This window comes from Grammomys surdaster, unplaced genomic scaffold (assembly GCF_004785775.1).
Source record: "Grammomys surdaster isolate TR1022 unplaced genomic scaffold, NIH_TR_1.0 371, whole genome shotgun sequence".
Classification (NCBI taxonomy): domain Eukaryota; kingdom Metazoa; phylum Chordata; class Mammalia; order Rodentia; family Muridae; genus Grammomys; species Grammomys surdaster.
This window is the reverse complement of record NW_021604790.1, coordinates 2509643-2521411: the sequence shown is the minus strand read 5'-3', so window position 1 is coordinate 2521411 and position 11769 is coordinate 2509643. Positions and strand designations below refer to the sequence as shown.

General features: G+C 51.4%; 1 protein-coding gene across 2 annotated transcripts; it reads right to left on the bottom strand.

The window, feature by feature from the left end:
• Positions 1-50: 50 nt before the first annotated feature.
• On the bottom strand, positions 51-6334 carry Grn (granulin precursor). Of its 2 annotated transcripts, none has more exons than XM_028780470.1 (13): positions 6275-6334; positions 3765-3909; positions 3524-3649; positions 3309-3393; positions 2812-2921; positions 2583-2718; positions 2353-2462; positions 2037-2160; positions 1710-1807; positions 1376-1621; positions 926-1159; positions 621-845; positions 51-533 (listed from the first exon to the last, which is right to left on the bottom strand). In XM_028780470.1, exons 1-13 carry the CDS (start codon positions 6304-6306, stop codon positions 396-398), a joined length of 1809 nt encoding a protein of 602 aa, XP_028636303.1. In that variant the 5' UTR covers positions 6307-6334; the 3' UTR covers positions 51-395. The 2 variants fall into 2 exon arrangements, with proteins under 2 accessions (XP_028636303.1, XP_028636304.1); XM_028780471.1 differs by having other exon boundaries at positions 6123-6291.
• Positions 6335-11769: the final 5435 nt, after the last annotated feature.

The window sequence follows — 11769 nt, the reverse complement described above, 5'->3', positions numbered from 1 at the left end:
CTATGGGAATGCTGGTACTGGAGGGCCCTGGCGCATCAAATCAGACACTGTTAAGAAAGTGTACAAACTTTATTGGAGCAACACGCGCACGCGCACGCGCACCGCACACACACACAAGCAAGCTCACACAACACCTGTGGATCGGGGAAGAGCACCTGGCCACGAGGTCCACAGAAACTCGAAGAAATGGCAGTTTGATACGGGGCTTTTGCCACAGCCTTCTTTCCATAAAAGAAGGTCTTAGTTTGAGGCCCCACCTCCCATGGTGATGGGGTCACTCAGAATGAGTAGGCCAGGGAGACTCTAGGGGAAGAGGTGCTAGAGAGGCCTGAGTGGTGAATACCCTCGCAACAGGGTTCCCAGGACTATGGAGTTCTTTAGTCTGTAGCCCTTCCTTACAGTAGCGGTCTTGCGGCTGGATCCCTCAAAAACATGTCCCAGCGAGGGGTCTTCTTTCGCAAACACTTGGTTCCCTTAGCTGAGCAGTGGAAGCCAACGGGGCAACAGTGACGTCCATCTATACAGCAGACACCCTGGATGGTCAAGGGAGAGTAAGTACTGGGCAAGGCAGAACACAGCCCGTGGCCACACCCAGCCCCAGGGTTAGGGACAGCACAGACCTTTGGGTAGGGACAACAGGCCCAGCCTCCTTGACTGTCTTTACAACAGGTCTGGTTATCATGGCAGAAATGGCCTTCTCCACACTCCACATTCCCAACCTTCGGACCGACGGTCAGGCGCACCGAAGGCTGGATGGAGCTTACATCCTTCTCACAGGTCCTCGCCTTCACGTTGCAGGTGTACCCGGTCGGGCAGCAGTGCTGCCGGTCCTGACAGCACACGGCCTGTGGAGCGAGGGAACCGAATCACACTTGGATCCCAAGAACACAGCTCTCTTCTCCCAGGGCAGTGGGTGGAGACTCACATGGGGCAGCTGGCAGCAGGCCCAACTTCCCTTCAGGCTTGGACAGCAGGTTTGTCCTACTGGGCAGCTGGTATGCTGGTCACAACCGATATCTCCAGTTTGGAGCAGGGCTGTCCGGCGGGCGGGCATCTTCTCCAGGCCAGCCACCATTCTGTCTCCCTTCTGACAGTTCCCCTCAGGCAGGCATGTGAAGCCCTGAGGGCAACAATGCTGGTCGTCTAAGCAGCAGACAGCCTAGAGGTGGGCAGAGAATAATGTTCCTACAGAGGACCATGGGAGTCAACCTCTCCTGCTCATAGCTTTTCCCGCTGGGGACAAGTCACAACACTGGGTGCCACCCTGGACTAGGCAGAGTGCAGTAGAGTAAGGCCACAGGACTCTTGCCACCCACCTGCCCAGGCCAAGATGCTATCTCTACCCCCTCAGAGCTGCCCCCACTTCCCATGTTACCTCTGGGATGGGACAGCAGCCCCAGTCCCCAGAACTCAGTCTGCAGCAGGTATTGTCTGTAGGACAGCTGGTGAAGGCATCACAGAGGATATCACTCTTCAAGATTTGTGGGTCTGGCTGGCTGAGGGCAGCTGTGACCTTCTTCATCCAGGGTACCTGGAGGACACCCAGCTCACAGGTTCCTTTCTCTGTGTGACACTGAAACCCTGCTGGGCAGCAGTGAATGTGGTCCTCACAACACACGGCCTAAGGTATATGGAGAGAAGCCAATAAACACTAGAACCAAGCTAGCTGTCCCCTCAGCTTGGACCCCGTGCTCAATACTCCCAAGTACCTTGGCAAATGGACAGCAGCCCCAGGCCCCAGTGTTGAGGCGGCAGCAGGTGTACCCATCGGGGCAGCTCACCTCCATGTCACACTTCACCTCCTTCACTGTGAGGTGGATAGAGACCAAGTCACCAAAGACAATGGGACCAGGTGTCGAGAATGGAGCACACAGCTATCCCTGCCACAGTGAACCTCATGCCAGGCCAGTGTAGAGGGTCTGCACCTGCCCAGTCCCTCCATGCAGCCATCAAAACCCACTCAATCCCCCATTCCATAACTGAAGAGAACCCGTCTTTACTGAGCAGATGAAATGGCGTCCAGTCTGGTCCTGTACCTGGGTATCCAGGCAGCTTGGTCAGGAGATCCGTGGTGTAGTCCTTGGATAGGCACTTACTCTGGATCAGGTCACATACAGTGTCCTGGGGGCAGCAGTGCAGGTGGTCGGAACAGCAGATGGCCTAGGTTGGGACAAGAATAAGTCTCTGAACTCTTTAGTGAGCATAGGAAGAAGCCAGGCTGATAGCAGTACGCTGCTCCAATCTGCCACTAGGGGGCAGCATGAGCCTTAAGGCTCCCGGAGATCAGCCCAGTGCCTGGAGCCCCCTTGTAAGGATATGTCCGGGCCCAGGGGGATCCAGCCATTCACTCACGTTGGGCATTGGACAGCAGCCATACTTCCCAGTGGGTAGCTCACAGCAGGTAGAATCATCAGGGCACTGAGTCTGAGCATCAGGGCACACCACAGAAAAAGGCAAAGCCACTGAAACAGCAATGAGGCATGAGGGAGGGGCTGCCAGGATGGAGGGAACTTTTTCCCAGCCAAGAGTTAAATGTGGGTTCACCCCCGGGGAGCTGGCTGGGTGGCTTCTGGCCTCCTCACCTGCCCTGTTGGTCTTTTGTGCAGGGAACTTCTTTAGTAGGCTGTGGGTGCCCGTAGGTGAAATGCATCGGGTGTGGACCAAATCACAGGAGGCCCCATGGGGACAGCAATGTACTCTGTCTTCACAGCAAGAGGCCTGAGACGAGACAGATGGTCCTAAATCCATCTGCATCGGCCCCAGCTGCCAGGTCTACCCCTCTACCCGCTAGTCACCACCATTTCCCCATACCTGGGGCATGGGACAGCATCCCCAAGAACCATCAACCATAATGCAGCAGGTGGCGGACTCGGGACATTCGAACTGACTACCAGGACACTGGACAGCACCCAAGAGGTTATCTGCAGATAGAAGAATCCAGAATTCCATTAATCCAGTCAGTAAAAATCATTCCCAGTACCATCACTGAAGAACTGCAGGTCCAGCTACAGGAGGTTTAGTGGTCGGTCCTAGGGCTTAGGTGATCTCTCAGGATCCCACCCCTACCCCCTACTGCAGAATGACAACTAAGGCATCCAGTGAAGCTGCGGTGGTGTTAAATCACTCCAGCATGGCCTCTTCACATCCCCAAACCCCTGGAGTTCTGCATCCTTGTCTGTCACCTTCTTCTCTCAGAACTGCCCTTCTGTTCAGGAATCAGGGCCACCCAGGCAGTTGGGATCCTGGGCACTACAAGGACCACCCGATGTCCCTCCCCACATGTCCCCCTCCCCTGTGCCCCACAGCACCTGATATTCGGAAGCAGGATTTCCCATCCGTACTACAGTGGAAGCCCTGGGGACAGCAGTGGTGGCCGTCACCACAAGATACACCCTATGGACACGGAGAAGCCCATGTGAGCAAGACCCTTCTGCCTGGGACTAAAGAGTGAAGGAAAGGAGTAAATCCAGATCTTAAGCATACACACCCACCCCCCAATTCCCCAAGCCAATGGCGCTGTCACCTTGGAGAATGGACAGCAGCTGGAAGTCCCGGACACAGTGAGAAGACAAGAGTAGCCAGCAGGACAGTGGCCACGGGTCTGGCAGGGGCCATCAAGATGATGGCTTGTTATTATAGGCCATGTGTCCTGGAAAGAAGAGATGACATCAACCGAAAGATCTGTGCCAGTCCTCCTCTGGCCAATCCAAGGTAGCCAGCCCTTCAGAAGGACTGGGCCGCCAACTAGGGCATGAGACACTCACCAGAAGAGGGTTGCAGCAGCTGTAGTTGGCTCCTCCCTGGTCAAGACAGCAGGCAACAGGGCAGAATTGACCATCTGGACACTGTGTCCCAGCCGCCAGCCCTGCCGCTAAAGCCAGCCAGCTCACCAGAATCCACATGGTCTGCCTGCAAATGCCAAGCAAAGTTTGGCAGCCATCTTAAAGCCTGTGGCACCTTCTACTCTGAGGCCATGCACTCCCCTGTGCTCCAGCCAAGGCCCTGGATTTAGAGTCTTCTCAACAAGTGAACAGGGAAGCTAGCCGACCTGTGAGTCAGCGTCCTACCTATGTGCGCCGCACAGGCGACAGCTCGCACACACTGTGAGCATGAATCCTGGCATGGACAATCTCAGGTGTTAGGCCATTCATGAGGACATGGATCAACACTTCACGAACGGCCTAACACCTGAGACTCTGGGTGGGTGGGTGGGTGGATGGGTAGTTGTGGAAGTCAGGAAGGCATATGGCTTTTGTGGCATTGATCTATGGGACTGTGGGCTGAGAGGCAGAGGAGACGTTAGCAGACACAGGCGCATGGCCAGCCTCCACCCCTAGCCTGGTATTGAACTGCCACCTGTAGCTTTCAAAAGCCTTGGGGGACAGTCATCCGTCACATGATCACATGGGAAACTGAACAGTGGAGAAAGTTGTCAAAAACAGAAGTACAGTGGCCAGTGGGGTCTGGGCTGGCTTCCCTACAGACCAGCCACTGCCTACCCACAACTGTCCCCACCCCACCCAAGGGAAGGGGACACAGAGGCTGGGTCAGCCTCAAAGCTAACTTCATGATGAGCCCTTCCCGATGACATCACCAGGGCCCTTTTGGACTTCTCACACAGACTGCCTCTGTCTCTTCCTGCTCAGAAATCGAAACTCAGCTGCAAGTGGGAAGACCCAGTCAGTACACTGCTTCACTGCTCCTCAGCCTCAGCAGGAGGAACCGAGCCTCTCACTTCCCTAATAAGCCTCTTCCCAGCTCAGCTGGCCCACCCAGCAACTCAGAATGAAGGGCCGTAAACCCAGCAGTATTCAAAGGCCCTCTAGGGAGCCATTTTCCCTCTCCTTATTGTATTTCTCTGCAACAACCATGCAAAGCAGTAATTATAATATTACTTTCACTTTTCAAATCCATGCCTAAGGATCAAGTCAGGGAAAAGAGACAGGATATTGGACTGGACTCATATGCCAACTGGTGTCCCTGAACATTACCAGGGAAGGACCCTGAATCCCAGGGGCCAGAGGTCTAAACAGAGGGACAGGGCAGAGCATTCTCAGGCAGGTGGCCCAAGCAGGATAGAAACAGAGTGGGTACAGGAACTTCGTAGAATCTACACTTGAGACTTAGTACTGGAGGTGACACTCTGATCTATGGCTGAGTGCCTTAGAAATTGTACCCTGTGTCTCAATCCTTCAGTCTCTGCCTGGACACTGGTGACTATGAAAGGCAGGAAGTACCACCCACGCATGCCAGGCACGCTTTTGATCCCAGCATTTGGGAGGCTGAGGTAGGAGGGTGGCAAGCGCCTGGTCAGCTTGGGCTACAAGGTGAATCCCAGGCCAGTCTTGGCTACTTTGAAGGATCTGTCACCTTCTCTCTCTCTCTCTCTCTCAATCTCTGCCTCTCTCTCTCTCTCTCTCTCAATCTCTGCCTCTCTCTCTCTCTCTCTCTCTCTCTCTCTCTCTCTCTCCTTCTTTAGGTCTTTTCAAGTGACCTTTCACTTAACGCAAAGAACAACCCAGAAGCCATCTCCTAACCAGGAAGGGGTAGGGGAGACCCGATTCCTCTCAACAGGGCTAGGGAGTGGTGAGCCCCTGGCCACCTCTATACTACCCAGCTAAAGAACAGGAGCCTTTCAAAGCCCTAGCTCCGACATCTTCCACTAGGTGGCACCCACCAACTCCGAGTGTCAAGGGGAGATGAATTTCCTAAAAGGTGAGCCAATCCAGATGAAAGGGAGCATGGAAAAGTGGCGGGGAGAGGCGGAAGTTAGCTCTCTCGCCCCCAAGAAAGGAAATAAAGCTGACACAACCCAGGGATTCAGCCATCACGCCCAGGTCCTGCTCCCAGCTCCTCTGAGCTCTGGGGACCAAAGCGCGAGATCCACACCCACTGCACGCCGCCGTGGAGACCACTTGCAGCATCAGATAGAGAAAGAGCCGGGACCTGGAGAGAGGTGGGAGGGACAGACAGAGAGGTGCTGGCCTAAGAGTGGGGTGGTTCCTGTCCTGGAGAAAGGCCTGCAGCTTTCCGACATGCTGGGCAAGAGAAGCCTCTTATGGGGGGGGGGGGGTCTCTACAACAACTGCCCCCCCCCTCCAAAAAGGAAAAGAAAAAACAACCTCATTAGTGCATCAGAAACCTCTAGGGCAGTTTCAAGAAGCAGGTCTTCTCTTGTCTCTGAGCTGAGACTCCAGAGGACCCTCAGTTGCACAGCAGCCTGGTCAGGCCTCTGGACAGTAGCCGGGGAGATGTCTGCAAAGCGTCCTCCTACCTGCGTCGGGGTCCGCGCTCCCTGGGAGGCATCTGGCGGTCAGCTCCAGGACTAGGGCTTGGCCGCGCGGTGGCCCGCCCACCTCAATTTCCATTAGCCATTTCTTGGAGATACAGGGCTTCCATTGGTTACTTGTCTACGTAGAGGCGGGACTCTCCTGAAATGCTGTGTTTCTTTTCTACTCAGTTCACATTCCTCCTCCCTTTCCTCTCTCCCCAAACCCCATTTCTAAGGATCATGTGATTAAAGAATCATATGACAGCATAGCCCGCCTCCTCCAGGGCAGTGCTTGCTCGTTCGGTTGCTTTTTTCCCCTCGGGTTCTGGTGGCGGCGCCCGGCCGGGTATTCCAGAGATGAGACAAGGCGAGTCTAAGGCCATCGACGGTTAAGAGAGCTGCCCTGAGGGCACGCGTTCAAGGTCGTTCACGGGAGGGTGTCTGCTTCTCGATCCGGACTTTTGTACATTCTCTGTCTTTACACGCCCTGCAGCCAGGACTACGAAATAAGTTGAAAGATGGGTGTGAGGGTGAAGATAAATAGTCCCCAGGTTTGAATAGGGAGAGTGGCTTAGGCTAAATCTAATAAAGGTTCAAGGGCGAGTACCAGGCATTATAGATGTGTGTAGGGAGGAGGCAGGAGATTGGCTCAAGGTGGGGGAAGAAGAGATTTAAATCCAGCTTTATAGCGCTACATTAAGTTGAATCTGAGAGAATTCTAAGAGGCTGATTAGGCAGGACAGAGGAACTTGAAACTAGATGGGAAAGACAGCCTCAAGCAAGGGTTGAAAGCCACGTTCACGATAAGGGCCGTTGGGCATATGGCCATTAGGCATGAACTAAGTGTGTGGTGTGTGCTTGTGGAGCAGGCTGGTGGCTGTCGAGATGGAAGTGGTTTCCTTGTTTTCAGCTATCTCCACCTTCGAGGAATTGTTATGGTGGGTGAACAGAGAAATTTTAGCAGTAGAACAGATTAGCCAGAAACAAGAGCCAGACTGCTGAGTGCCAAAGGGCCTGGGCCAGACAGAGACGAGTGATTGGAGACAGGCCAAGAAGAAGACATGCTCTAAGAAAGGCCAAGGCCAGGCCTTGGAGAAAAGACTGTGTTTGCTTTCAGAGTGGGAGATAGGTTACCCCCAACCCCAAGCCAGGGACCTTTACTGGGAGGCCAGCCAGGACCTTAGGGGTGGGTCAGCCATACAATTCAGGACAGTGGGAGTCTTGCATAGAGAGGACTGCAGGATTGTGGAATTCCATAAGGGCTTCTTACACTGGAGCTACAGAGTCCCAGAAAGTGTGTAAGACTGGTGTGGAGAATCTAGCATCATTCTGCCCCCCCTCATGACATTAGCATAGGTGTCCCATGGCATTCATATAGGTATCCCAACACAGACCGTTGCTTATGCTTCTAGTGAGACTCAGCCATGCTGCGGAGGCTGAGGAAGGGGTGCTGCTCAACCCCAGGAGTTAGAGCCTCAGCAACATTGCAGCTCTCCCTCTGAGTCAGGGTTTCCTGTGTTCCGGACTAGCTTCAACTTGATAGATAGCTGGGGATGGCCCAGAACTTCTCGTTTTCTGCCCCCACCTCCCAAGCGCTAAGATTGCAAGTGCAGATAGCCACGTTTAGTTTGTGCGGTGCTGGGGTTAGACCTGGGGTCTTGTGCCTGCTAAGTGAGTGCCTCCAAGTGAGCTGCCTCCCAGCACTGCCTCAAGAGAAAAAAAGAATGGAGGGGGTGGGGGCGGTCCGCAAGCTCAGCAGGAAACATCACTTATCAACAAATCTGATCCCTTTGATTCACAAGGCTAGAAGAAGAAGAGGAGGAGGAGGAGGAAGAGGAGGAGGAGAGGAATGACTTGCAGAAACCATGAATTCTGACTTCTGCACCATAGCATGAGTCCACCCACAGACTTACTGGGCTACCACTTACTGGTAGTGCTCTCAGTTAGCACAAGTGAGAGGTTCTGGTTTCCATCTGAAGGAGGGAGCGAGCCAGAAGAGGCTCGCATATAGCAGAGAACATTTAGCCAGTCAATCTCTCTGTCCACCTTGGTTTGTTTTTCATGACAGGGTTTCTCTGTGTAGTTCTGGCTAGCCTGGAACCTGCTCTGTAGACCAGGCTGGCGTCAGACTCAGAGATTCACCTTCCTCTGCCCCCTGAGTGCTGGGATTCAGAGGCGTGTGCCACCACCGCCACCAGCTTGTCTACCTTGTTTTTAAGGCAAGGTCTCTCATTGTTTTTGCCTCTGCGCTGTGTGCTTCGTGCTACCTGGCATTTAAACTTCCAAATGATTTTTTTTTTTTTGGTTTTTTGAGACAGGGTTTCTCTGTGTAACCCTGGCTGTCCTGGAACTCACTGTGTAAATCAGGCTGGCCTTGAACTCAGAAATCCGCCTGCCTCTGCCTCCCAAGTGCTGGGATTAAAGGCATGTGCCACCACCGTCTAACCCCAAATGATTTTCTTCACTCTGCCTCCCATCTTGCCATAGGAGATCAGCCTCTTTAAATTTTTATTACTTTTCATTTTGAGATGGAGTCTCCCTAAGTTTTCCAGGCTAGCCTTGAACGCACTATGTAGCCCATATAGACCTTGAACTTGGGCCCTTTAGCTGGGATTATAGACATGAACCAACAGGCTCTGCCTCTTCCTCTCCACCCCACCTGGAGACAGTCTGACAGACCTCAAACTCCTTTTGTACTCTAGACTAGCCTTGAATTTCCTGATCTTGATCCTGGTGCCTCAGCTTCTTAAGTGCTGGGATTACAGATTTGAGCCCCTTTTTCCAGTTTACCATCTTCTCAGTTACTATTTTAGAACTTAGATAGGTTGTAAGCTTTTTTTAAAAAAATTTAAACTATACGTATGTATGTATTATGTATGTATGTATGTATGTATGTATGTGTGTACGTGCATTTTATATGCACCATGTGTGTGCAGGAGCTTTTGGGGGCCAGAAGGTATTAGATCCTTAGAGCTGAGTTACAGCACAGTGTGAGTGCTGCAACCCAATCCTCTTCAAGAGCAGTAAAGTGTTTCTAACAGCTGAGCTGTCTCTCCAGCCCTAGAACTTAGTTTTGTAAGTGCTTGTTGAGAATGGAAAATTATATTCTGGGGCTACTAAAAACATATTTTTAATAAAATAAATAAAATAAGATAGTATAAAAATTTTGCTAAAAAGCAGAAATATTGGGGTGTTGTGTAGCTAGTTCCCCTGAAATGAAACATCACCTCTTAGAGAGAAAAAGAAAGCTTGCATAAGACTTAAGTGAAAAAAAAAAAAAAGGTAGACAGATGCCCAGGAGGAAAACTCAACTTATAAGGCCTAGGAAAATCCTGAAAATTACAAGATTCACAGGGCAACATCCAAAGGTCATGTCACCAGGGAACTCTAGAGATACAGCTTTCCTGGGGTGTCTCTAGTACTTGGGTGACCTTCTTGGTGATACAGCTGTCTTTGAATCACCTACACTCCCATAAGTAGCCTCATTAAACTCAGGTGTTCACTAAGTTAAAATTGGGTGATTCTGGTCTGACATTCGTGGCTTATCAGGAGTGGTCAGATATTTGTTCAAGTCTCAAAAGTCACACAGCATAAAAAAGGTCCTTTATAACTTGGTTCTAGAAAACCCAAGTGTGGATCCCAGGAAGCCCACAGTTTCTGTGAAAATGTCCCTTGTGTCACATCAGAATCTGATCCAGGTGCTTCCTAAAAGTAGCAGTGAGCAGTCTGACTGCAGCCCTTTGTGTCTGCCAGCTAACCACATTCTCCAGACAAGTGAGCAGCTTCACCATCCAGGAGACTAACGACTGTTGGCTGTATGTCAGGGTACACGTCCCTCCTTGTTAGGAGCCGCGTCCGCCATTGCAAGATGGCGCGGGTTTCCTGCTTCCTGGTTCTTCTTGCGAGCCTTGCTTGAATGTGCGCCTGCGCAAGGCGCGAAAACCAGTATGCTAATTTGGCGACATCATAAGAGCCAATGAGTGTGTGGCACGTCTCCTAAAGCTCTATATAAGCCATAGGCTTTTGGGGCTTGGGGTCCCTCGCCTCACTACCATCTAAAAGAGCTGTAACACTAAAAGAGCTGTAACAATAAAACTGCTGTCAGAAGAATCCTGAGCATGGCGTTCTCCTTTTCGGCGAGGCGGCGCCCCGTACCTCCTGGACGTCATTCATTGATGAGCATCTTGGTTGTTTCTGCTATTGCAAATAGCACCACTATGAATATTCATTTTTGCATGTCCATCTTTCCATTCCTCTTACATAGCAGTGAAAATCTAAGGTCATATAGTGACTGTAGTTTCCTCAATTCTGTGCTGAACCTTTTGAGCGATTGTGAGAATGTTTGTCAAAAGCAGCCGTGCCATTTTGTATTCCCACCAGCAACAAACACATGAGGATTTCAGTTCTCTCCAACTTTTTTTTTTTTTTTTTGAGATAGAGTCTCACTGTGTAAAGTTCTGTAGACTAGCCTGGCCTGGAATTCACAGAGATCCACCTGCCTCTGCCTCACAGGTGCTAGGATTAAAGGCACGTGGAACTGTACTCAGCTTTACCTAACCTTTTGATAGAGCCTCAACCACCCACAGAACTGGTAAACAGCCATTCCCGCCTTCTGGGCCCCTGGGATATACCTGTCTCCACTTCCTCCCTCATGACAATGGATGTTCACAGTCCTCACATTACGAGCACTTGACCTGCTAAGCCATCTCTCTATCCCTAGCCTCTGTTTTGTTTATTTTTTTTATAATCTTGGAGTATGTCCAGCAAGCAGTCTACCTCTGAGCCACATCTCCAGTCCCTGTCTTAAGTCTTTAGAGGGAGTTGGGAGGTTCAAGCCCCTAGAAAGCTAATGATAGAGGGAAATTCCAGGCCCATCTTTTTGTGTGATTCAGGCCTTCCATGGATTAGGGAAGCCTCACTTGAATGATGAAGGGCAGTTTGTTCTACCCAGAAACCACTGACCTAAACTTAATATTATTCAGCACACACATGGGGGGATACCAACAGTTACCCTCTGCCTTGTTTTCCTTTTACTGGACAAAGTGTTTGGGTGTTCTGGGTATTGCGTATTTTGCAGCCATTGCCTGTCACTTGTGTTTTGTGACATTGCATCATCAATTTTTCTTTGTAACTTCTGCTTTTTTTTTCTTTCCTCTTGCTTGGTCAGAATTTATAAAATAGGAACTGGGTATGGCCCCAAGTCATGTGTATACTTGTGTGTGAAGTCCTGACTGTCATTATTATTAACGCATGCTGTCCATTTCCAGCCTGATGCCCAGATGCCAAACCTATGCTGGCGCTGGCATGAGGCTGCACAAGTGCCAGGATATCCTGCTTTGGATGGAATGATGGAAACATAGCCATCCCCAGGAAGGATACACACACACCCTCCTCTCTGCTTCCCGCAGGGCCAGCCCAGTGCAGCCTTCAGAGCTGCATGGCCAGGTGAGGGCTCTCCCTCCTGTGAACTTCTTTTCTCAGCCTCCCCCTAGTTTTTC